This window comes from Rhineura floridana, chromosome 8 (genome assembly GCF_030035675.1).
Source record: "Rhineura floridana isolate rRhiFlo1 chromosome 8, rRhiFlo1.hap2, whole genome shotgun sequence".
Taxonomy (NCBI): Eukaryota; Metazoa; Chordata; class Lepidosauria; order Squamata; family Rhineuridae; genus Rhineura; species Rhineura floridana.
Genome location: NC_084487.1, coordinates 40604067 through 40630136, shown reverse-complemented (window position 1 = coordinate 40630136; position 26070 = coordinate 40604067). Strand labels below are relative to the sequence as shown.

Here is a 26070-nt window from a genome sequence, read left to right as displayed (position 1 = left end):
AGTGGAATAAACAGAAGACACCTCTGTCGAAAAGATCACACCCGTCACAGGAGGATCAGGTTGTGCTGGAGAAAACAAGACTGCTCAGTTCCTCTGTAGCTATCCAGGGTGGGAGGAGAGTGGCCAGAGTGTGCATCAAGAGGTTGGGTTTCAGCACAAGGTCAGCTGCTCGCTTCTCGCTCTTTCTCCTCTCTGTGCAAGTCTACTCCACACCACACTGTTCTCAGCAAACAGCTTGCTGAGGGCACCATTCGGAGAGCTTTGTATATGCACACTGCATCTTTTCTCTTTGTCTGGGTGTGCTTCCTTCAGCTGGTGAATCAGACAGGGTCTTTGAGAGGGCAATCTCTGAATTGAATATTATAAGCCCTTCAGCAGCAGAAAGAGCTGTGCTAATGGCGTCTAGAAGTGTGTTGGCTCCTAGCCTAGTCTGCTAAGTGTTGGGGGGTGGACTGCATTTTGTGCTCAAGCATAACTTCTAGCATCAGCAGGGGGCACTGAAAGACTTGCTGCAAGCTTATGTTACCGAGTCTGGGACTTTTGGCTCAGACTCATCTGTGCATTTTGGAAGAACAGGGCTAAGAGGAGCCATAGAATTTGCCAAGTACAATTGGAAGACAATATCCTCCACACACAAGTCCTCTACAGAATAGCCATGCTTTGCTTTATATGGCACTTTTTGAGTATGCAAAGTGCTCCACATAATTCTCATAGTAATCCTTCATACTGCCATCCTGAAATGTAGGTCAGAATTATAATAATCCCCATGTTGCAAATTTGGGATGAAAGGGGAAAAGCTGAGGAAGGGATGGCTGAGAGAACAGCAGCTACCCTAAAGTGAACTGGTGAATTCATAGCTGAGGTGAGATTTACACCAGGGAGTTTCTGGTAGGGCTGAGCTGAAATGGCCTGCCCATTTTCCCTGTCCTATTTGCAAAAGGCGAAAGGGGGAGGGGATTTTAGGAATTTCATAAGGGTCAGCTCCATTGGCCACCAGTTCCTCCTCCCTAAAGCCACTCTGTACATTGCTGCATCATGATACACTGTTGCACAAGGGGAGTTTTCTAGGAAAAACAGAACAGCCTTATACTCCAGTGCAACCCCCCCTACCTGGTTCAATGATACATCGGAATATAGCATTATGCAAAGGGTCTTCTGGGGGAAAGTAGTGCAGCTGTTAGGAGGAGAACTGCTGTGGCTGTTACTGCACAAGGTTGTGGATAGATTCCCCTTTCAGCCTTGAAATTGGCCCACCTTTACATTCTGGCTCACATCTTGTGCTTTTAGCTTGTATACTGGCTCTCACAAAATCTAGATTACCTTAACTGGGACAGTAGAAGCAAACAAGGTGTGTGACTTAAGGTATAGAGCATGGTGCAGGGAAAAAGCAAACTCCCTCCTTGCTGAAAATTCATTCCCTACTAAAAATACATAGCAAGAACCATTCTTGTGTGAGAGAGATTTGTTTTCAAAAGCCAGGACAAGTAATTCCAAAAATCTTGGAAAATTTCACTCTAAGATACCTCAGATAATTTTATTTACTTACTTACTAACTACCAATAGCTATTGCCTTCTGGGGTAGTACAAGAAAATATTAATGAAATAAAAATAATATAAGCACTGTTATGTAAAGAAGCCCTGCAATGTAAGGTAGGTGCGTCATGAGAGGTTCGTCTCCTTTTCCAGGCTACCAGTATGGGCCCCCGTGAAACAGAACACTAGACTAGCTGAAACACTGATCTTGGGTTTGGTTGGAGTTTACTCTCTTAAACTGACACACAGCTCTGCTCTCCATTTGGCCCATGCTGTTAAAAATAAATTATCCATTTCACTGCTTCTGCAATTCCTGAAGGCCATTAGAGAATGAGAAGAGATCAACGAAGAACAAGAAGTGGAGAGAGTAAGTGCTAATGAAAGCTCTTGCCTGCTTTCATTAGTTCTGGTGGGGTGGGGATAAGCAACAACAGCAAAAAAAAACCCCTCGTCCAGTCTTCTAAACAGATGGGGTGTTTTTTGTTTTTGTTTTAGAATACAAACAGTCTGCTCTTGAAATCTGGAACTCCACCACTAAAGGTAACTCAGGATGGAAAATCAAAGGTGGCTATGAAGCTGAACATACCCCTGCACTACAACCTACCATCCCTAGGCAAATGGAAGCTGGTGAAAGAACAGTGATAAATATGCTTCTAAGCACAAGCAGGGCTGAGCTAGCACAGTCTGGAAAACAAAATATCTAACAGCAATTCACTAGATAGAAATCATTTGTCCCCAAAGGGCTCTGGGCTGGCACCCACATCTCTAGGGGGCTTCAGCTGCACCTGCAGAGTGCAAGCTTGCTTGTTCCTCAAGTCAATTTGGTATCTCTTACTAAACTTATTATTCATCTTACACGTACCTTTGATTTCTCATTTTTCTCTACTTGTAGTACACTAGAATTTCGGGCATGGCAATTTACTTAAGCACATGGAAAATATATCAAGGGGCAGAGCGCCACAGTCTTCTGAAAAATCAGCCCTGCACTTAAAAATCAAATAATTCTGTGTGGATATATATCTACTTTTGTTCCAAAAGCTGAATTCTGCAGCTCTGATACATTAGGCAATTTTGCATAACTTAGAATAATTTATTTTGCAATATTCACCATTTAACCTAATTTATCATAGTAGGCGCTGGCACTCACTCTTTGCGTTGCTCGGCCAAGGAACTGCCACGGGTCAGTGCAAACATGTCAAACTCTTCCTCCAGTTTGCCAGAATTGCCGAGGGACTGTAGCCCTGCACTGACGCTACCAGAACCCAGATCTGCAAGACGTAAACATAAAAGAACAAGGTAACATGTTAAGGCATTTTAAGCTCAGCAAAGCATTTTAAGATATAATAGCACCTGACTAAAAACTTGATTACAGAAGATTTCATTCATTCATTAAGTTTATATCCCAGAAGGAAGCCGAGGGCATCAATCCAAACACTAAAAACTAAAACATCTTAAAAACAGACTTTAAAATAAAACATCTTTAAAAACATCTTTAAAAAAAAAAGCGTTAAAAATATCTTTAAAAGCAATTCCAACACAGATGCAGACTGGGATAAGGTCTCTACTTACAAGGCTTATTGAAAGGGGAAGATCTTCAATAGGCGCTGAAAAGATAACAGAGATGGCGCCTGTCTAACATTTAATTTAATTCAATTCTTTTTGTGTCATCTCAGGGAAGGATAATTTTGTATGTACCATGCCTCCTTTGTATACTATCCCCCCCCCCAAAAAAAATCCAAGTTCTGCTATCAGAATAAGCTATGAACATCAGCATGTATTTTCTGGTTCTGCATTATGGATTCTATATATTCTCTATATTCAAATAACTAGGCATTTTTAAAAGCAAGGACTGAAGAAGCATAAGGATAAAAAGTTACAGAAGCTAAAGACAGGTAGAACAGTTGGAGTAGGGGAGAAACAGGAGCTGCCCAGGCAGAAGGGACACAGCTAGATTACTCACTCATTTCTGCAAGCTGAGACGAGAGTGTGTTGGCAGCTTCAGGCTTTTTTTCTGCTGGGGTAGCATTAGGTCCCACATCAATCAAATTGCTTGCATCTTCTGCATTGTTTAATTGCTTTGAAGAGACAGGAAATTTGCTTGTCATTTCTACACGATTCTCACAGCATTTCTTCCCACATGTGGTTCTGTTTTGGGAAGCCATGTGTTTTGAACAATTAAGAAAATCGAAAGCATCATTCGTTACCCCAAAGCCTGAGAAGTATGTGGCATGAATGAAAAGACTGCTATGTGAAGGACACAGCCAGGGAACTTGGCCACCTTACCAAGTATCTTTCTCATTTCTGGACATAATGGAATCAGCTTCCCCAAGACAAACAACAAATATTTGAATCCACCACATTGAGGACTGTACACTATGGCTCTAATGTGTTTTTGTCATAACCTTCTAAGCAGTATGAATCACAAAACCTCGTTTGCATGCATTAAAAGGAAGAAACGCTCAATCACCTTAGCAGGCTGGCCGGATCGGAGCCTTTCGAACCTATGAAAAAGAGGGAGATGAGCTTCAGTGGAAGAGAATGGACTGTTCTGCTTGTGAGAGGGGAGGGGAACAAGCAGGTGAAGGGGGAAGAATTTAGGAATACCGTTCATGGCGCAGGAAAATGTTGTTGAGGTTGTCATTGACAATGAGCAGCTCCTCTGTTAGATGTTCATTGAGGATACGTGGAATCAGCTCCAGCACACGCTGCTGCATTGATTTACATGTCCGGTTCAGTTCCTACCCATGGCAAGAGAATGTAAATTGTGAGAACTGAACCAAACAAAGTTAAGCAGTAATAGCTAGTAACTAGCCAAGGCAAAAAAACCCATTGTTGTTACTCAGATCATTGGCATGACTGGTTATTTTTATTGGGTTAAGCTAAGTCCACCTTAACAGTTGTTGGGTTGAACTAAATGAAGTCCTTACTCGAAGCAGAAAAGGCAGATGTGTGTTCCAGTTACTTCCTACCTGGAGCAGTTCAAGGTCAGAGGCTTCAGCTTGTCCTGGAACTAGCTCTGTGAGCATCTCGGACATCACCTTCACATTCCCATTCACCACTTTCAATTCACTGTGTAGTTTCCCAATCTGAAAGCACAAACATACATGTTAAGTCCAACTGAGCTTTCCATTACCAGAGAACAACACATGAAGTTGCCTTATATTATCAGACTATGGGTCCATCTAGCCCTGTATGGTCTACTCTCTCCAGAATTTGAGACAGAGGCCTTTCCCCAGTCTGCCAGAAGCGTTGTTTTAACTGGATGCTAGGAGGTTAAACCCAGAATCTTCTTCAAGCAAAGCACATGCTCACTTGGTTTCTGCACCTTAATTACAGGTGCCAACTGGGGATTTCTCTGAACCAGCGATGAAATTACATTTTGTCCCATCTCCTCATCATAAGACTCAAGTTTTGTATGCATTTCATGTGCATTCATATGGACAGGCTCCTACTGGGAGGAAGGGCGGGATATAAATTTAATAAACAATAATAATAATAATTTAAAAAACAAATCGCATGCACCACGCAAGGTATGTTTAACCTACATGGCTGACTGGGCAACAGGAGTGTTGAGTCCCCAGTCTTATGTCACGATAGCCAGGAGTAGCATAATGGCTGAAGTGCGACCCAGGAAGTCAATCCAAATCTCATTTTAGCCATGAACCTTTAAGCGGCCTTAAGCAAGCCACTAAAGTGGCCTTGGACAACCTCAGCCCCTATGTGCAATAGAGAAGTAATAACACTGTTCTTACAATATTGCTCTATCAAGATAATGTATATGTGGTGCTTTGAACACTTGAAATGCATTCTATACATGCTAAAGATGATAGGATATGGTGGATCCTCACCTCCATTTCTTATATTGTCAAATGATGAGGGGGGCATTAACCTTTTTCAGCTGGAGGATATTTGCTGTTGACCATTCCTCTGAGAGTCACAACCCAGTGGAGGGAATGGCCAAAGTGAAAGTGGGTTGTCACCAAAGTTGGTATGACTACTTCACACCCACAGACTGGCAGACATACATACACACATACCACACACACTGTCTTGAATCACACAGGCACTCCCCTCAACACCCTACTCATCATCACTGCAGTATTGGGCTTGTTAGAAATCTCTCCTCTCAACCCAATGCAGAGATAATTCCAATGCAGTGCTGGGCTGAGAGGAGAGATTTAAACTTCTCCACCAAGCCCAGTGCTGCAATGGGAAGGACAATTCCTGGTTTTGCTCCTCAGAGACAGTGATTTTCCTCTACATTACAGTGCTGTGCGGGAGAAGAGGAATCTCAGCCAATGCTGAGATCAGAAGGAAGATGGGAGCTGATGGGCCATTCCAGATAGCTTGCAGGCCAGATTAAGCTCACCAAGCTGTGATCTCACCATTCCAGTCTACAGGCACTTTATAATATGGAATCTGATCTGGAGAATGGGTAAAATGTGCACTTGACAGTGACTCACAATACTGCTGCAAAAAGCCAACTTGCACTGAAAAAACCTGTCTCTGATAATTCCTAAAAAAAAAATCTATGAAGGACTGTTTCCTCCCATAGAAAGGTAGTTCTTTTTAAGCTATATATTTATAGTATTTTTAATTCTCATCCCCCCTCTTTTTAAAGTTGCAAGTTACCCTAGTTCATGTGACAGGAGCAGTATAGAATGGTTACAGATATAAAACAGCTAATAAGAATACTTGTCTTGTCTTTGGGAGAGATTCCTGCTTGCACAGCATAACCATAGAAGCAGTATTTATAAAGGTAAGCAAACCTACTCACTATGAAGTGCCTAGTTTTCACCCATATATTCCATCTCCTGTCCCACCTCCAATGCCTACCTGTTACATACCAGGGGACCATGCCATACCCTTGCTAGGCAAACAGGATCTCTGACAGGCACATTTTTTGTTATTGTTGCAATTGTGGAAAACCATGGAAGAATTGGGGTTACCTTCAAAGAGACAATTTTTTTTACATGTGGGGAATAGAGATGTAAAATTTCTGGAAATTTTGAAGCCATGGGAAAAAAAACATTTTTTTTCTGGGTTTTCTTTTAGAAAAAAATGGAAAATTTTGAAAAAATTGAAAAAATGCAATTTTAGCACTTTTTACAGATTGAAAGTCACTTTGTTACTTCAGGAACATCAAATGTAATTATGTACAAGTTGGTTTGGCATAAAATTATCACATTTGGTATATTAAAAGTACATTTTATTCAAACAATTATTACATATTGAATTTACTTTTTAATTTTTTTACTTTTTTTTGTAACAAACGGATCTACAAGATCCTGAACTGTAAGGAACACCTGAACTGTAAGGAACCTCTTTCGTTTTGCCAGTTTATGAGGAGCAGGCAAAAAACAATTAAAAAACACACAGAAGAAACCATCATCATTAATAACCAAAAAAAAAATTTATGTCTCTGCTAGTCCTTCACAGTGTCAAGCAGACATAAAGCATCCACTCCCATAAAAAGAACTGAGAAAAAAAAGGGGGGGCCAAGATTCAATGAAACATTTTATTCATCATGCTAAAATAAAACATTCCATAATCCATTATTTCTTCATTTTTTCCAGTTTTTCAGAAAAAAAAAGGCTTTGGAAAAAAACCCATTTCCCCCCCCAATTTTTTTCTGGGCCTTCACATCTCTAGTGGGGAACTGAATAGTTTCTGGAGTATAAAAAAATCAGGCAAGATGGATTGCAACAATATCACTACACTCATGTTGCTCCTACCTGCTCTGGTGTAGGTGTGATGGGGGCATCAGTGGGGGTTGCTGGAGCTCCAGGTGGAGACACAGGATGCAGAATAGACTCTATCGATTCAGGGGAGTCTGCTGCTGGTGAATTCACTCCTAAAGGGGAACCTGAGGTATATACAGTCTAGAGAGGAAGCCATAAAATGAGAGGGAAAATGGATCATATAACAACTAAAAAAGGCAAACGATATTTGTATTTATTCCTACTTAAAGAACCCATCCAGCAGTGTTCTACACAGAATCTCTCTTACTCACTGTTTTCTGCTTTCTTTGGTGTCCCCCTCAGCAATGAGCTGTAATGACATGCTTCTTACATTCTCCAGACAGACCTTTAATCCTTTCCCATGGCTTCCAAAACAGATTGTCCTCACTGAAATCTATCCCAGCCACAGGCCCCCAAAAACTGGGTGCAACTAGGCTTTGTTGCTGAACGTGTACTAAGGAATCTGGTAAGAGTCAATGTACTGCTTGCTTTTAAAACTGAAGCAGAGATTCAACTAGTTCTTGTGCTAATGAAGAAAAGACTGAAAATATAGTAGAGTCAAACAATTTAGGCCAGCTTTTCTTTGCCATTCTGAATCAGGGGAAAGGGAGGAGAAACTAAGATAGCCCCACATATTGGGGAGGGGGAAAGGGAACTTCAAATTTTCAGGGGATTGAGGGGGTGGCATTTACCTTACTTAACTTTATGATGTAGCCAAGGAGTTTTTCTTACTTTAAATATTTTTTAAAGCCTTGTACCCTATTCACCGTGACAGGTGACACACTGCATCCTCTTGGCCTAGATGCTGTTCCTGGAATGTCCATGGGAAAGACGGCCAGTCCAGGAGGCTGTGGAGACCTCCGCAGTGCTGTTAAGTAAGTGCAAGGCTTTTAAGAAGTTTTAAAGCAAGCAAGAAAACCCAGCCACCTTGTAACTTTAAGAAACATAAGCACCAAGAGCCAAACTTGCCTCCCTTGGATATTTCACCCAAGCCCCCTGCCTCCCCCAAAACAGAAGAAAATCATCCCTCACTTGTGTGTGGGGGTGCATGGACCTGCAAAAATGGGGGGGGAGATTTTGGGCCAACTTCATTAAAACCATGTGGGCAATTTCTGATCAGAAGCTGAAGCATCCTTGGGAAAGCCTTACAGTGGCTATGAGGCAAGACATCTGAGCTCTGCATAGCTCATAGGCTATGCATGGTAACAAAGCGTTACATCAGAAATATTCATGTTCCTTTTGAAATGAGGATTTAGTAATCTGCTTACTCAAGCTCTTTTCCTTTTCCATATTGAGGCTAATAAACCTTTCCATGTAGAAATTATTTCTGATGAGAAAAAACATTTTTTCTGGATTCACAGAATAAAAAATGAGCTAGTAGGTAAATATTTAGACACCTTAAAATCCTTCCAAGAATACAAATCTTGCAATGCTCGATCAAACAGTGAAGAAAAAATATCTGTATTATCTTTGAATGCCACAGCAATGCATGCAGTATTGTTGAAAATGCTGGAAGCAACTACAATTTTTATACTCCATCTTGATCACAGACACTGGAATTCCAATTAGATTTTTTTTCTTTGCAAGTACCCTTACCTCTGGCCCTTTGCATTTCACATTATGCCAGCCTTGTATTTAAGCACTTCTCTGACAGCAATGAGCAACTAGGAATAGCATACAGGGGAGTGCTTGGAATTCCAATTGTGAGCGGGATGAAGTGCTCTGTCCCTTCTCTGCTCCCAGCATAAAACTTAAGTGGGCTGTGAGAGGAGCGGTGCCCCCTCCTCTGTGCCTGATATAGAATTGCAGTGAGTCGGTACAAGAGGGATGGAACTCTCCACCCCTCTGTTGCCAGCCCCCAGCAGGCTAATAAATGTGTTTGCTGGCTAATAACTTTTGAGAGCTTATTTGCAAGTCTGCATTATACCCTTTAAGCAACCACAGGTTAACAAAGACCCCCAGAGAAGAACAAAAGTGTCAGCTTTACCCTCTGAGGTGTATGGATGGGTGACAGCATATCCAGATCAGTCATGGGAAACTCCAGGCCTTTCCTCCTTAGGTCCTCATAAACAGCTACAACTCCCGTCAGGTCCGGTGTACTACGGAATGCATCTGCCCAGGACTGGAAAGACAGAAAACAGGTATCACCTCTTAGTATTATGATGCATATTCTCTTTCTTCAATTCTCGTGGGGGGGGGAAGCACAACGTGTTTTTCTTTCATTCTTATGGGGGGGGGGAAAGCAGGACGTGTTAATGCCATGATTCTGTAAAGGCACAGAAAAATTGCAGAATATCAGGTGCAGAATTCAGTTTCCTGAAAATCTCAGCTTTCATTAAAAAAAAAGGTTTTTTTTAATCCCTAACAGCTTCAAAGATATGCTTAACACTGTGTAAACTGTGTCAGATGAAATATCAAGAGGCACAGCAGTGGCTGAGTAAGATTTTCCACAGCTGAAAGGCTTCAGTGTCCTGCCTACCTTCTTTTCCCTCTCCGTGATTAGCAGCATCAGAATACATTACACAAAATAGCAAACACTGGAGAATGCATTATGCAAAATAAGACAAATTGTATTATAAAAGTTGAGTAAATATAAAAGGTTGCAGAATTCAGCTCTTCTGGCAGAGGATGTTGATTGCACAGAGTTTTTTTTTAAGCATGGAATACACACACCTGAAATAATCTGGGTGTATGCCATAGCCCAGGTTTAGACTCAAAGTAATGATATATAATGTGGGATCACAATTTCATTCCCTGTGCAGCATTACAGGGAGTCTGAAGGGAAGACACAGTGCCAGAGAAGTTAATGCACAAAACAGCATCTTGTAATACATATGTTTAAACTGACTTTCTTTGCTCCCTTTCTGCTCAGTTTGTTGTGCCGCTATTTGTCAATGAAGGAAGACATGAGACTTCCAACAACTGTGTGTGCTTGCGCAGCTCCGGGACTCACCTGTATAAGGGTCAGGACCTTGTCATGTACAATGGTTGGGGGATTGTTTTTGGGAAGGATGGTCCGCACCAGCACACCTTCTACAAAGTCCTGACTAGCAACCAGCATATGGAAGCGGTGGCCACAGTTTTTGACACACGTTTCAAGAACCTGTAGAGTCAAATAAGAGGTCAGTGAAGGTGCTTTAGGTCCTCCTTCCCTGATCATAAGAAAATTAACTATTTAGAAATACACACACATACCACCCCTACTGGAAATATCAGTTTTTCCATTGCAAAAGGCCCGAAGTTTCAAGTACATGAAAGGTTGTCTCATAGAGGAGCGCTGGGGTCTCTTCTCGATCGTCTCAGAGTGCAGGACACAGAATAATGGGCTCAAGTTGCAGGAAGCCAGATTTCGACTGGACATCAGGAAAAACTCCCTAACTGTTAGAGCCATACGACAATGGTATCAATTACCTAAAGAGGTAGTGAGCTCTCCAACACTGGAGGCATTCAAGAGGCAGCTGGGCAGCCATCTGTCGGGAATGCTTTGATCTGGATTCCTGCATTGTGCAGGGGGTTGGACTTGATGGCCTTATAGGCCCCTTCCAACTCTACTATTCTATGATTCTAAGTTCCATGTGGCAGGTAAGGACAAGGATATGGGTCAAATTTGGCCAACAAAATTCTGTTTTGCTGCCCAGTATATTTCCACTTGCTTTCAACTAAACTAAACATGAATGGCATATTTTGTAGTCTTTTGGTACTTTCTTACTACTTAATCTGAGATTTAACATTCCAGATTAGAAGTTATACCTCTTTTCTGGAAACATCCCTGAGACAGACAGTCTTTAGAATATTTCTGCCTTTGTTTCAGTTGCCAAAGTAAATACAGTCAATAGATCATAATGACATTCTATCCCATAACTCCCCTTCCAATAGATGGTAAGAAGCAAATGCAGAAGATGACTTTGTGTTATTGAGTAAAGGGCACCATACTCACTGTCAAAGCCAGCATCACCTCATGGAAGTTCTTATTCCCTACAATCCTTTTCTTTATTGCACGGAAGGCATCTTTGGGCCTAAGAAAAGGAGAAGCAAGATTACAAAACAACTAGCACTAGAATGGAGAGAAACTACATAGCTGAAATTTGCCAGGCAATAACGATCAGTGAGTTTTATTCATCAGTCACTACTATTACGGAGGCAAATAATCAACCAGCCACCTGAATTAGCTAAGCTAGCCCTTCCCACAACATCAGGATTCTATCCCCACAAAGTGTCTTCGCTTGAATTGATCAGAAGTATAGTTATCAATGGAACAAGAAGTGCTAAGAATGCAAAGAGCAAGACACGGGTAAGTGTGACATGTGCAAGAAAAGGTGTTACTTATGAACTATGTCTAGGTAAAGTCCTATGTTGTTGTCTTGTTTGGTGTGAAAGGAAAGAGTCATATCTACAGCATGTCAGAAAGGGACACCTGTTGGGCAAAAACAGGTAAGAACATTTCCATTCCAGCCCCACATCTTTGTCCCAACTCATGCCCAACTCTGCATCGCATTCTACAATCATGCTTGTACCCCTTCCCATTTTTCCATTCTTGGCTAAAGAGAGACTATCCTGTTTTCGAAGAGCAAGTTCATTCTGCAATCTTGAGATCAATTCCACTGGTAGCTTTAGAGGTGGAGTAGTGAACAGGCTATTTGTTGCTATGTTTTGGAAGATGCAGAATTAAAAAAGCAAGGCACACAGAGCAAACCACAATTATTTTGATATGTCTTCCTTTATCAACACTTTACGAACTTTCTGGATACTGACACCTAACAAACTTTCCCACATAGGGCAAGAAGTTAATTATGTTTGCACTACTGTTTTTCGGGGGTGGGAAAGAAGGAATGAGATGCACTATAGTGTAGAGAAGGAGAAACACAAGCCAGAAGCAGCTGTACCAAGAGGTGATGGATTTTGGGAGTCATTAAAGTGGTTGAAGTTCGCCAAGTAGTAATTGAAGCACAACTGCTGCTGCGTAGCTCCTGGGTAAGTGTGCTGGAGGACACAGTGATGTAGGAGGGGGACCAGCAGATGGCAGTTTGCCAAGAGTGCCCTCAAACCTAGAGCTAGCCCTGAACAGGATTACTAATCATAACAGCATCAAAGATACTTTGCATATTTAAAGTGTTTCACAATGTTTATCAAAACAACAACAACAACAAGCTTTGCATCTCTTTAAAGATTAAAAGAAAATTATGGCATGAGTATTGATGGATTAAGCCACTTCAGAGGCACGTCTTTTATTCTCACAACAAATTTAGACTAGGGAAATAATGAGTAGTCTCAGATGTCCTTTAAGCCCACAGCTAAGCTAGGATATGAATCAACATCTTCTATGTCCAAGTAAAATATTGAATCTAATAGAATGGATCTGATGAGCAATGATGGAATTGTATATAGCCAAGAATGGAAAAACTAGGGTGTGTGTATGTGTGTGTAGAATGTGATGGAGAGTTGTACTAGGCACATGTTGGGACAAAGACATGGGGCTGGAATAGACACAGAGGGCTGCAAGGCAGGGGTGTGTCGATATTGCCGACAGAAACAGATGACATGGCCTGAAGCCATTCAATGTTACATGAATGAGAAGCACAAGGTGGCTTCCCTCAGTTTCCGTATGGGGAGATATTGGCACTGCACCATGTAACCACTGTGTTGCATTCCATGGAACACCACTCCCATGACATGCTGTTCTTGCCCTTACTGAGGTCACCAGCAAGCCCACTGTGAGCTATTAATAGGGTTCAGCATGGATGGGTTTGGCATTCCTAAGGTTTCTGGATGTCTCAATGCTGCGTTGTCCAGGGTGTGTGTATGAGGAAAAAAGATAGGTTGGAGGTGGGGAACTGAGGAGTGGGTTGAATAGGAAACTTCACACTTTGTTGCTTCTCTCTGATTTTACCAAATTATCAATATACCAGAGAAAAGAACTCCAGGTGGAACTAAATAAAATTAGAGCACTGAATAGGTGCTGAGATTTTTCCAGTCTCCAGAGTCACCAGCCTGGAGAGTATTAAACTCCCAGTGAGAGAAAAGAAGGCAGAGACAGAGAGAGAGAGAGAAATGGGGTGGGGGAGAAGGCAATAAAAAAGGAACCACAGTGAGTTGCCTTTTGTGAGAAAGGAAAAAAGAAAAGGCTTAAACAAAAAAATCAGGGAAAGGATACAAGATGGAGTTTACCATTAGGCAAAGAATTATGGGAAATGGCTAATGGTGTCATTGGCAGCTAGTGGTACAACAGCAGGCTTCAAGCAGACTGTTAGTCTAGCAGTATTCTCTTCTGAAAGCGTCAAGGGATCCAGGGTTTGGCTTTTAAGTCTAATGACTTACATTACCACTCTCAGAGTTTTTTTCTTGGACACTTTTTCCACTCATGCACAGTCAGCGCAGACTATGCTAGTCCATCAATGAGCATCCCTGAGCACAGGGATAATGCTCCCTGTCCTGTTAGCAGTGGCTTCCTTACCCTTCTTCCGTCTCATTAATGATATCACAGATTTCCATGTTGAGGGCCCAGTCTTCATTCCGTAGGGAGCCATTGGTAGCTTTCTCTGGAGGAGGAAGAAAACATCCCTAGATTTGCTTCAGAAATATGACAGGTGGATACAACAGAACTGAGACTGGAAGAAAGGAAGAGGCAAGATTCCAAGTATACATCCCATGTCCAAGAAAAATAGTCTCTGTTCCCAAAATAGATCTAAAGATAGCCTCCATGTAGTAAGAAGCGTTGGCAGTCTGTGAGGTCATCATGACATTAGTGGCCTGTGCTGGGCACCACTAGCCACTCAGCAGCCATGCACCTGAATGGGGCAAATCTAACAGCAGCTATACCTTTGCCGCACAACATCGTCTGATACAGGTACCAGGTTTCCATCCCTCATGCAGCCAGATGCTGGTAGCCTACAACCAACTGCCTCTAAAGCAATTGCTGCAATGGTCACAGGTCTCCACCTAGCTGCAGCTTTGGGTTGTAACTGGTGCTACAGTCAACTTGACAGCTCCATTCCCACTTTCTCTTCATGCCCCTGCCTGCCTGCTCACCCTCTGGCAATGTAAGGATTCTCCTTACAGTACAGAACTAGAGGGAGAATAAGGAAGACAGTGGCATTCTTGTTCCTCTCTGGTGCTGCAAAGACCACTGTACTTATAGGACACAGCAGGGAAGCAACATACACCTATCATGGCCAGCAGCTAGGATTAGAATCTCCATGTTCAGAGAAATGGGACAAACAACAAGGAATACACATAGCAACCTGTTTGTGAACTTCCAAGAACAGAGACAGACTAGCTGGTCCTTCCACATTCTTAAGGACTACCAAAGGAATCCCATTAAATTAAGCCAAATCAGGAGCAAATAAATGCGCATCTATAAGAAGGAGGGGAATCAGGCTTCTTGTTTTCAAATAGGCTCTGCCCTATGGGAGCCTGCACATGAGAGAAAAGGTAGGAAATTTTGGGACACCATTACGGAGCATATTGTTACGTGGGATTTTCATACAATGGGGGTGGGAGGACGTTACCAAAGTGTCTTTGGCTAATTTTGGTCCTACAAAAAAATAAAGTATCAGCCATTTAATTTTTAACATCCCAATGAATGTAACGGGTAGCAGAATGAAGTGAGGGCAAATCCAGTCCTCATTTGATGGTGTCTCTTTCAGTCAATAGTTTCTGCATTTGCCGAGATGTTATTTATAGCAGAGTGTTGAACAACAAAGTTGTTATTACCAGCGCCTCCACCCTGTAATCAGCTCAGCCTTAACCCCCTGTGGCAATGGGCTAAGTCAGTCCACAAAGGAGTGCTGCCAGTGTTCTGAGGGAAACTGGATACCAACCCAGCAGCAGAGGCACCTGGGAGCCTACCAAATGAAAGGCTGAAGGGAAGAGGGAAACTGAGGGAGCAACTCAACCCACTATTCACAGTAGCATGTAAAAATGGCCAACAGGGTAGTGGGAAAACCAAACATTGCACCCGGCAGTACAGGTGAGGATGGCCACCAATTGTACCTAGAAGTACTCCTCTGCTTTTTATTTATTTATTTATTTGATTTATATCCGTCCTTCCTCCCAGTAGGAGCACAGGGCGGCTTTTCACAGGTATGTGATAAGCAGAACTTTGAGCCTCCCCCTCCCCCAACAAACCTGCACTGCAAATGTCAGGAAAAGTTTTCCCATTAGAATTTCTGTAACCCTAATGACAGGGATAGGGAGGAGGCCCTGTCACTGTTTCTCCCTAGCCCATTGCTGTCTAAAAAGCAATCAAGGATGCCAGTCCCCACTGAGATAAGGAAGGCTGAAAGTAATCTATATCAAAAGGCTCAGCAACAGCGGTCCTTGAAGGGTGCTGCTGGTCTTTAAAAAGATATGTGATGGGTAAGATAAATAGCTGCTATCAACTGTCAAGGGCACTGGGATTCTCTGGGTCAAAAGCTAGCGATTTTAGAAGCTTTTTTTAAAATCAAAAAGATGACTTTAATTTTATTTTCAGAACAAAAGATGCTCAAATTCCATTAGGTTATTTTATTGAATAACCTAGAATATCATGGCAAAAGACAAAGACGGTGCTGGGGACAGGGTAGATGTAACACTGAAAAGATGTCAAGTGCTACAGTGGCAGAAAGTGGCCTATAAATCTGAGCAGGTACATCTTCAGTTTCTGGAAACACGGACAAGTATTTCTTATTCTTTAAGAAGATATTATCTTTAAAATCTCCTTCCCTTCAACATGAAGGCTAAGAACATCTTTGAATGCATGCCTAATTCTGTATAGGTAACCACTTTCTTTGCGAAATGGGAGGAATATGGGCCTGGTCTAGAGAATCAAACAGGGTACTTTAGACTGCAAGTGGGGGATGCAACTTTTGAATGCTTCCCTGTGTAAAAAGACTCACGGATCAAGCCCCTTACCCTGTGAAAAAGGAGGTTACTTTACTACTCTTCTCCATTCCATTTTCCTCTGCCTGAGTTCTTACTGCAACTTCGCTAACCTCTGCCCAAGTGTGAAGAGATCCTGTCAAGGTCCCAAAATATTTACTCTGCAGAAAGGAATAAAAACAATCTACACATACTCCTCTGGTTAACCAAGAAAGAGGCTTATTATATGAAAAAGTAAAGTCCAAAGATGCCATACCAAGTCAAATGGCTAATGACAAAGCAAAACCTATCAATACACCAATCTGGAATCCAGTTTTATTCTGGCCAACAGCAACAGCTTTGGAAGGTGAAAGAACTCCTTGTATTTTGACGCATGTAAAGTGCATGCAGAATCAGAGCAGAAAGCAACACCAGCACATACTTGATAAGAGAGGAACGTTATTAGCAAAGAAGTCCAAGGACAAAGCAAGCAACAACCTGAAACTGCCAGGCTCGGCCTCCAAGATGTCTTCTGTATCTTTAAAAGTTGTGCAGGGGGAAGGGAGAATTCCATCTTGTGGTTTTTTCACATTACAGGGTTGCAAGAACACCTGCACTTGGCTGATTTTCTCTTCTCCTAAAGATACAGGATCAGTCTCAGGCCCTGAACCTGGCAACTCTATCTATGAGTTCAGTGTGGCTTACTCCCAGGTAAGCAAACATAGGATTGCAACCTAACAGCACAAGCCAGGAAGTCCCCAGTTCAAATTGCACCTCATAAACACACTAGTGATCACAGACACATCAGTATATTTTAGCCTCAGTCCCCTACCTACAATACTGATATAATAATACTGGCATATCTTATTGGGCTGTTGTAAGGGTTGCTGAGATAACAAATGTGAAGCATGATAAATTCAATTTTTCAATGTATCATACATTCAATGTATCATACAAATGATAAGTATTATTTTTATTATTATTAAGTTCTGCTCCTATTTAGGTCTTTCCTGAAAGCAGTGGAGTAAAAGGATCTATCTGTCTGTGAAGATATAGGACCTGGTCAAGCTGGACACATACCTACCTAGGGCAAGAGTATGTGGATACCAGGATAGAACCTGTGCCATTGGAGGTGCTAGTGCAACCTGAGGACAGAACACAACTGCCAGCCTGGAACAGGAAGGCTTCCATCAGATTTCTGGGAAGAAAGTAATTGTTTTTCTCCTATCTAGTTAGCATGGGACAAGACTGGGCATCCCGAGGGATGATGTAGGCCTACTATACCACAAAACCCTTTAAAGCTAATTTAAAATAGTGTAGTTAAATAATACAACAAAAAGTATGTTATTATGTGAAATTATTTTGTAATAATTGATTATAAAGGAAAATAAATAAAATTAGTTATTGAAAACACCCCTCTTTTAGACCCAAGCAGAACACCCTGTTATTACTACTGATTCAATTTATCATTTGTTCTATGTAAATTGCTGGCAATAGGATTGACAGTTAACACCCCCTCTGAAAGACCACTGAAGTTAAGGTGGATGTGGTTGTAAGGAAAAGGAAAAGGGGCATGTGTGGGCTGATTTTATCATATGAAAATCTGGCTCGAGGGTTTTCACTGTTTATTTATTATTACACTTATGTTCCACCTTTCCTGCTCACTCTCAATTTTATCATCACAACAACTCTGTGAGGTAGGTTAGGTTGAGATTGTGACTGGTCCAACATTGCCCAGCAAGGTTCACAGCTGAGTGGAGATTTGAACTCTGGTCTCCCAGGTCCTAGTCTGACACTATAACCATTACACGACACTGGCTCTCACTGTTTCATAGGCAGCCTTCCTAAATACATAAATGGAAAAGCCTTCAACATTCTACTTAAGTAGCCCTAAACAAATGGGATCATCTCATTGCTCCCATTCTTCCTCTGAGTGTGTACAGGAAGAACAAATGAAGAAAGAAGGAGCATTGCCACATGGGACCCCTGGAACAACTTTAAAAACAGAGAATGAGCTCCACACACTCCATAACACTGACAATCTACAAAAGAACTAGGCACACAGCTGATGATCGCACTACAAGTCTGCTCTGCCACTCTAACTAAGCATTTCAGAGCATTGTTTCAGAGTGACACTTTAAAAAACTAGAACTTTAATCTCTCCCAGTCTCTCAAATTATGCTCCTTATTCTTACAAACCCATGGACTGGATTCTGTGATTTTTTTTAGCAAGTTTTCATATATAAAAAAAGAAAGGAAATCCTGGATTTTACTCTTTCAATGAAGCTTTACATAAACACAAAGACTATTCATTGGTCACATGAAAGTTCTAGATGCCGGGCTCAGCTTCCAGAGCTGTAATTAGAACCATCCACACCTCCTGAAATCTAACCCAGGGCAACATGGCTTCTGCACAGAAGGATGACTCAGACAGTAGACAGAGACACACGAATCACACGTGACAAATTGTAGGTTATCAAATTGAGGGCTAGAGACTAAATCTGACAGGCAAGTTGAACATTCCAAGCTGGCAGTTTGTGCAAGACTCTTATAAACTTCAAAGCCAATTCAGAAGGGTGTTTGTCTGCTACCAGGGTGTGGTGACTCGTAAATTATCACATAACATTGAACTATTATGTTTTACAGGCTTGTCAGGTTATTTGAGATTTCAAGGGGCTCTGGTATGCTCTGAAACCAAATGTTTACTTACTGTCCTCAAAATAAAAGTGTGAGGAAGGGTGTTTCAGTGAAGATTCTCAGAGCCAATATCAGATTAAGCATTTTGGAACAGGGACGAAACATCAAGAACAACATCATATTGTTAACAAACAGCACTACCTGCAAATTTTGGAATTGTAAAATACAAATTTTAAAACCACACTTTAGCTCTTTGCTGTGATATGGTGTTCTGTGCTGATTACACTGTGGTAAACAATATATGTGCCTCTCTTGAATTGGGCAATGCTCTTAAGTTGTTTTTCAATCCCTAGAGTAACTTGCTGATTAAAAGAAGCTTTATTTTAGAAATATGGCCTGGAATAAATTATTATAGTATTTCATTTAATTCCATTTATTTTGAACTTAAATTATTTATCAAGAACTACTGGACAAGAGTCCTAATTGGCTACACATAGTCTTTAATACAGTATCTTTACTTTCAGTTTTTCAGAGTGGATCTCCTGGTAACAGTCTCAGTACAGCAAATCAATGTGTGCCGTGGCAATGACATTATTACATAGCTACAAACAGAACTGTCACCTTATGCTATATCTTGCTCCAGTTTTAACTTCTGAATCATCCTTCATTAATCAGTCACAATTCCAAGACCATTAACCACTTAAAGGAATTACGTCTACACTGAACAGAAAATGCACACATTTAGCCACGTAGTATCTCATCTCAACAAATAATTTTTTAATACAGTGATCCCCAAATAGTTGATCTTGAGTCACCAGTAGGCCACCAGAGCCATACAAGTGGGTTGCTAGTCTCCAGTATTTTTCCACGTACAGTGGAAGCTTAAGTGAACCTAACATTGCAGAAGATGGATATGAATGACAGAACGGAGCATTCATTTGCTTCCAGTCTTTAGTGAATCCATAACTAACCAAAATTGGAGAAAGTATACAGAATTAGGCAGACCACTGCTGTTTTTTTCTTGTTGTTTGTTTTTGGGGTGTGTGTTCCTGTTTGCCTAGAATTTACAGGGAATCCTGAGGAAGCAATTCATCAGCTGAAGCAGCAGGTAAATCACACAGGGAATGCTTTCATCTACAAAGCCACAAAGACGTATCACTTTATAAGACACAACAAAAGCAAGTACTCTTGCAAGCAGCAGAGTGGCTCTGAATGTGTTACAGTCCCTCTTTCTATGCAATTCTCAGCACAAAAAATCAGTAAGTTATATCGTCTCATGACCTCACCTTTAAAGTCCCCTGTAACAAATGTCCTGCAGATACCAAAGAATTGCCTCAAGAATAAATTGTGCTTGCCTTCTAACCCAAACCAGCATCAGATATCTGCTGAACACCCAAGAGGACTTACCAGCAGGGTACCCCAGTGACCTCCTTTTTCTGGTTAGACAGCCCAAAGGGTCAGGCAACTGGTCTCACTGCCATTTTAATTTCCCACAATGCCCTAGCACAATACTGCAAGGACACTGTGGGAAAGTTAAATGACAGCTAGACACATCTGCTCAGTGCTCCTCCTGCCACCCCAGCACATAACTCTATCCATGGAGAAAGGGGTCCACCAGAGGGCACTGTGCCCGGTGACCCCACCAACCTGGAGCTGGCTCTGTGCCTACCCCACTCACATACAAATTTAGTGATCCCCTGAAAACAATTGTTGTTGTTGTGTGCCTCTTATGGCCTCTACGACTTATGGCGACCTTATGAATCAGCGACCTCCGAGAGCATCCTCTCCTGGGAAAAACCATGCGACTAGTAACTTTCAGGATTAGCTTTTGTTATCTGTTGGGCCTTGGCCAGCTACTAGCTTTCCTGCAGGAATGCGCGGAGGAGCAAATGGAAGACGAAGTCACAAACTGAACTTCCACCCATTCCATTGGCCTACCAGCAAACGCTGTTGCGACATACGCTGCTTCCTCCACGCCTTTATAAAGTGCCCCTTAATTGGCAACTGAGGCGAGCAGAATTATTCTCAGAGGCCTCTAGATTGCTGATAAGTACTTTGCAGTCACCCTAAATTGTTCTCTGACAGCCCCTTTGGAAGTAGCGGACCCGGGTCGTGTGGTAGAAAGTCATTCGTTCCAGGCGGAGTGACGCTGACTGGAGAGGGCGCGGTCCCTTTAAATAAGAAAACTTTAATCTAGTGCGAGAGACCCCCTCCCGTCCCCACGCCATAAGCAAGGATTGGCTTAGGAGGGCTGCCCTAAGAGCCCACCTCCCTATTCGCTCTTCATTGACTAGTATCCGTTGTCAATCAAAAGAATTCCGTTTTCACATTGGCTTGGACACCCTGGGCCTCGCCTTGGGAGACGATAAGCACCGCCCACGCGCAGTAGCTTCTGTCTGAGGAGGGAACCTCACTTGAAGAAAGAAAAAAAACCCCACCACAGATTCGAATTCATGGTGTTCGTAAATATCAGGGACGCGGCGAGATTCGGCGGTCTTACCGATACGCTGCCCCACGGGAGAGCTGAAAGGATTGCCCAGAAGAAACTCCATCGCCGCCACACAGCTCAGCAGGGATCAGCTGACACGGCCCGCGAGAGGGCATCACGTGACCGCCTCGGAACCGAGCGAGGCGTGTCCCCAGTCCTTCCCCCACACTCTCGTGACGTAAGCGCCCGGCGAGTTCCAAGCTGAAGGGCGATGTCGATGAGCTGTGTGGAGCTGATGTCTCAGGCGGGCCGAGTGGAATAGACGATCCCGATCCCAAACATGCTTCCTCAGAAAGTAAGCCCCACAGAGTTCAGTAGGACTCGCTCCTCAGCAAGCATGCCTGGGAGCGCAACGCTTTCATCGGAGAAAGATCAGCTGGCTTATGACGAAGACGACACTGAGTAACGTCACAGCGGACTACAATACAGGGCCGCGACCCCCGCCCTGTTAGCGTAGTTGTAGGTACTGAGAAGGGCTACTCCAGAATTTATAGCATTGCCTGGGCATTTCGTCCCCCGCCCCTCCAGAAATTAAAGGCTTTTCAAACTAACTTTTGAGGAGATGCTTCCTCCAGAGTTGTCCTTCCAAGATAGCTGCTGCTACTCCGGATGTGGTCCAGTACTGTTGTCACAGTATCTCTTAATTTGTGTGTGTGTGTGTGTGTGCGCGTGGAGATCATTGCTATGCCTGCTAAAGGAATTGCCATCCAGACTGAAGAGGCATAGGAAGGGAAAAAAACAAGCAGCCGAAACAGCTGTAAATTGTTGTAAGATACTTTGGAGCTAGCATTGGCTGAACAACAGGACACAGTGATTAATAAAGAAGACCGGCGTCTTAAAAGAGCTCCAAAAAGACCTCTCCAAACTGAGTGAATGGGCGGAAAAATGGCAAATGCAATTCAATATAAACAAGTGTAAAAGTATGCATATTGGAGCAAAAAATCTTAATTTCACATATACGCTTATGGGGTCTGAACTGGCGGTGACCAACCAGGAGAGAGACCTCGGGGTTGTAGTGGACAGCACAATGAAAATGTCGACCCAGTGTGCGGCAGCTGTGAAAAAGGCAAATTCCATGCTAGCGATAATTAGGAAAGGTATTGAAAATAAAACAGCCGATATCATAATGCCGTTGTATAAATCTATGGTGCGGCCGCATTTGGAATACTGTGTACAGTTCTGGTCGCCTCATCTCAAAAAGGATATTATAGAGTTGGAAAAGGTTCAGAAGAGGGCAACCAGAATGATCAAGGGGATGGAGCGACTCCCTTACGAGGAAAGGTTGCAGCATTTGGGGCTTTTTAGTTTAGAGAAAAGGCGGGTCAGAGGAGACATGATAGAAATGTATAAAATTATGCATGGCATTGAGAAAGTGGATAGAGAAAAGTTCTTCTCCCTCTCTCATAATACTAGAACTCGTGGACATTCAAAGAAGCTGAATGTTGGAAGATTCAGGACAGACAAAAGGAAGTACTTCTTTACTCAGCGCATAGTTAAACTATGGAATTTGCTCCCACAAGATGCAGTAATGGCCACCAGCTTGGATGGCTTTAAAAGATTAGACAAATTCATGGAGGACAGGGCTATCAATGGCTACTAGCTGTGATGGCTGTGCTCTGCCACCCTAGTCAGAGGCAGCATGCTTCTGAAAACCAGTTGCCGGAAGCCTCAGGAGGGGAGAGTGTTCTTGCGCTCGGGTCCTGCTTGCGGGCTTCCCCCAGGCACCTGGTTGGCCACTGTGAGAACAGGATGCTGGACTAGATGGGCCACTGGCCTGATCCAGCAGGCTCTTCTTATGTTCTTAAGCCTGGTGGAAAAAATGCAGAACTCACTAAAATATTGGGAGGAGCAGGTTCATCTGCAAACAGAACAAAACAAACACCCTAGAAAATGCAAAATATAAACACTTGGTTTGCATTCTCTAAGGGCTTTTAAAATTGCTTTCAGACTAATATATAGCATGCTTCAGTAGTCACCCTTACACCAAAACTTCATTTGAGAGTAGGTTAAACTCTTGCCTAACCCCTCCCTCATGAACAAAAGAATCAGCTGCAAGAATGTTCACTCATGATTCCCAGTTTTGACAAGGTATAGGTGAACTATTATGCTATTAAAATAAGAACACTAGGATTCAGTGCAGCTGCTCCACATTTCTAGGCAAAATTTAATACTGGACAGTATTTCAAGCTGGGCAATATAACAGCCAGGGAAGCAGAGAATGTTATTTAAAAACACATGTCACCTTTCTGAGTAATACTCAAGGGCAGCTTTAAGACTTAATTTTAAAAAAAAATCAATAAAATTTCTAATGCCTCTTTCTATAAAACTCAACATAATTCAAAGGAGTAGTTTAACAGAACCAGCAATTTATAAACAGGTGAGGGAAGGTATCCCTAGTGTCATTTATGTAAAGACCGCCTGAAATAAGTTTTCAGGGTAGATACCCAAGTGTTAGCTGGAAAGTAATTCTAGAGCTTTGAGGTCACCACAAAAAAGTCCTCTTGTGCCTGCCAATCTTGGTGACGTGGCAGACAGGGGAGGATGATCCATTGTTATTAATCCTAAAGTGTAGGCAGATTGATAAGGATGATGATGGTCTTTCAAGTGTCTCGGTTTTAAGGCTTGCAAAGGTGAAACGACATTTTAAATTGTGCTCAAAACACTGGCGACCAGTGCAGGTGGTGTAGCAATGCTGTTACGTGATCCAACTGTGACCTGCTGGGAATCTGGTCACATTTTGCATCAGCTGAAGTTTTTGTACTGTCTTTAAAGGCAGTTCCACATTGAGCAAATTACAACCAAGCTAGGGTGTGGCTAGGTCAGCCCTCTTTAGATATAGCCGCAGCTGCTGCACCAACCAAAGCTGACAAAATGCACTCTTGATTACTGATGCCATCTGGGCCACCCCCACTAAGTCCAGCAGTACGCCACCTTCCAGAGCAGATCTTCCAATTCGCAGCAGCTCAGATTGAACTTGTTCATTGCCTTCATTCATTCCAAAGCTGCTTCCAAGCACTGGTTTATGACTTCTACAGCCTTCCTGGGATATGGAGATGGAAGAGAGGTAGAGATGGGTGTTGTCAGCCTATTGACGACACTGCAGCTCAAACTTCTGAATGATTCCTATCAGCAGTGTCATGTAAGTGTTAAAAAGCATGAGACAATATTGACCCCTGGCTACAGGGTAGATCACAAGGCCCTTAGTACTAGTTTCTGGAAACACTCAACTAGGAAGGTCCAAACCCAAGCATCTTAAGCCCAGCCTGGACAAGCAGTCCAGAAGGATATCATGTTAAATGGTACCAAAAGTCACCAAGAGGTCCATGAGAACTAATAAGGTAGCACTCCTCCTTCAATCTTATTCTTTGGTGCAAATCATTCATCAGGATGACCAAGACTGTTTCTGTCCCAAATCCAGGCCTAAAACTGGATTGGAATAGATCCAAATAATCAGCATCATGCAGAACCACTTTTTTTGCAAAACAAGAAGTTTGAAAGCCAGTAATAAACTCGTATAGAAATGACTAGTTTCAGGTACTAGAGTACAATATCACAATTTCTTAAGCATTTTACTCTAAAAACATAGAATGAATTCTAGTAATTTTCAGTAAATCAAGTCCATAGATAATGAAATAACATGGGAAGAAGTGACTCCCCACAAGCCTCTCTTGCTAGGTCACTTTTACCTAACAAGCAGGAGTTTGCCTGGTAAGTTGAAACATTCAGGAACAGTTTTGCTTTGAGTTAGTCTTCCTCATACATGTTTCAAAATACTGTAAGCAGGTATCTAGCAGATGGTGTTGAAATACTGCATTTTGCACCATACTCTTGAAAAATTGCACATACAGTGCCTTGCAAAGGTACTCAGACTCCTGACCAATGCTCTCATATTACTGAATTAAAATAGTACATTGTAATTTTGTTCTGTATGATATTTTATTTTGAAACACAGAAACTCAAAATCAATTATGATAAGGTGACATTGGTTTTATGTTGGGAAATGTTTGTAAGAAACAAAAAACTGAAACATGTTGCTTGCATAAGTATTCAACCCCCAAACATTAATATTTGGTAGATCCACCTTTTGCTGCAATAAAAACTTTAAGTCTTTTGGGGTAGGTATGTACCAGCTTTAAACACAGTGTTGGAGGGATTTTGGCCCATTCTTCTTGGCAGATTCGCTCCAGGTTGTTCAGATTGGTTGGATGTTGCTTGTGGACCGCAATTTTGAAAGAGCACCACAGATTCTCAATGGCATTGAGATCAGGACTTTGACTGGGCCACTGTAGAACATTAACCTATTTGTTCTTGAGCCACTCCAATGTTGCTTTGGCCTTGTACCTGGGATCATTGTCCTGCTGAAAAGTGAATTTTCTCCCAAGCCTCCATTTTTTAGTGGACTGAAGCAGGGTCTGTTGCAGTATTTCCCTGTATTTTGCTCCATCCATTCTTCCTTCGATTTTAACAATATACCCAGTCCCTGCTGATGAGAAGCATCCCAACATGATGCTGCCACCACCATACTTCACTGTAGGGATGGTGTGTCTTGCGGCATGGGCAGTGTTAGGTTTGTGCCACACATAGCGCTTTCAAAAAACTCTATCTTGGTTTCATTTGACCACAAACCTTTTCCCACATCACAGCTGGGGCACTCTCATGCTTTCTGGCAAACTGCAGATGTGCTTTCATATGGCACTTTTTGAGTAATGGCTTCTTTCTTGCCACCCTCCCATACAGGCCGGTGTTATGCAGACCTCTTGATATGGCTGACTGGTGCACCATTACACCACTCCCAGCCACTGTAGCTCCTTCAGTGATGGTTAGCCTCTCTGTGGC

General features: G+C 42.3%; 1 protein-coding gene across 7 annotated transcripts in view; it reads right to left on the bottom strand.

The window, feature by feature from the left end:
• Positions 1–21535, bottom strand: part of TOM1 (target of myb1 membrane trafficking protein) — a 34994-nt gene extending 13459 nt beyond the window's left edge. The window contains exons 1-12 of one of the 7 annotated variants that reach the window (XM_061638988.1): positions 20685–20788; positions 16164–16291; positions 13726–13810; positions 11212–11290; positions 10228–10377; positions 9262–9396; positions 7269–7415; positions 4503–4619; positions 4138–4271; positions 4001–4034; positions 3494–3608; positions 2681–2801 (exon numbers count right to left, since the gene is read on the bottom strand). In XM_061638988.1, coding sequence (XP_061494972.1) covers positions 2681–2801; positions 3494–3608; positions 4001–4034; positions 4138–4271; positions 4503–4619; positions 7269–7415; positions 9262–9396; positions 10228–10377; positions 11212–11290; positions 13726–13763 — 1070 coding nt within the window. In that variant the 5' untranslated portion in view covers positions 13764–13810; positions 16164–16291; positions 20685–20788. The other 6 variants (XM_061638982.1, XM_061638983.1, XM_061638987.1 and 3 more) reach the window with 6 other exon arrangements.
• Positions 21536–26070: the final 4535 nt, after the last annotated feature.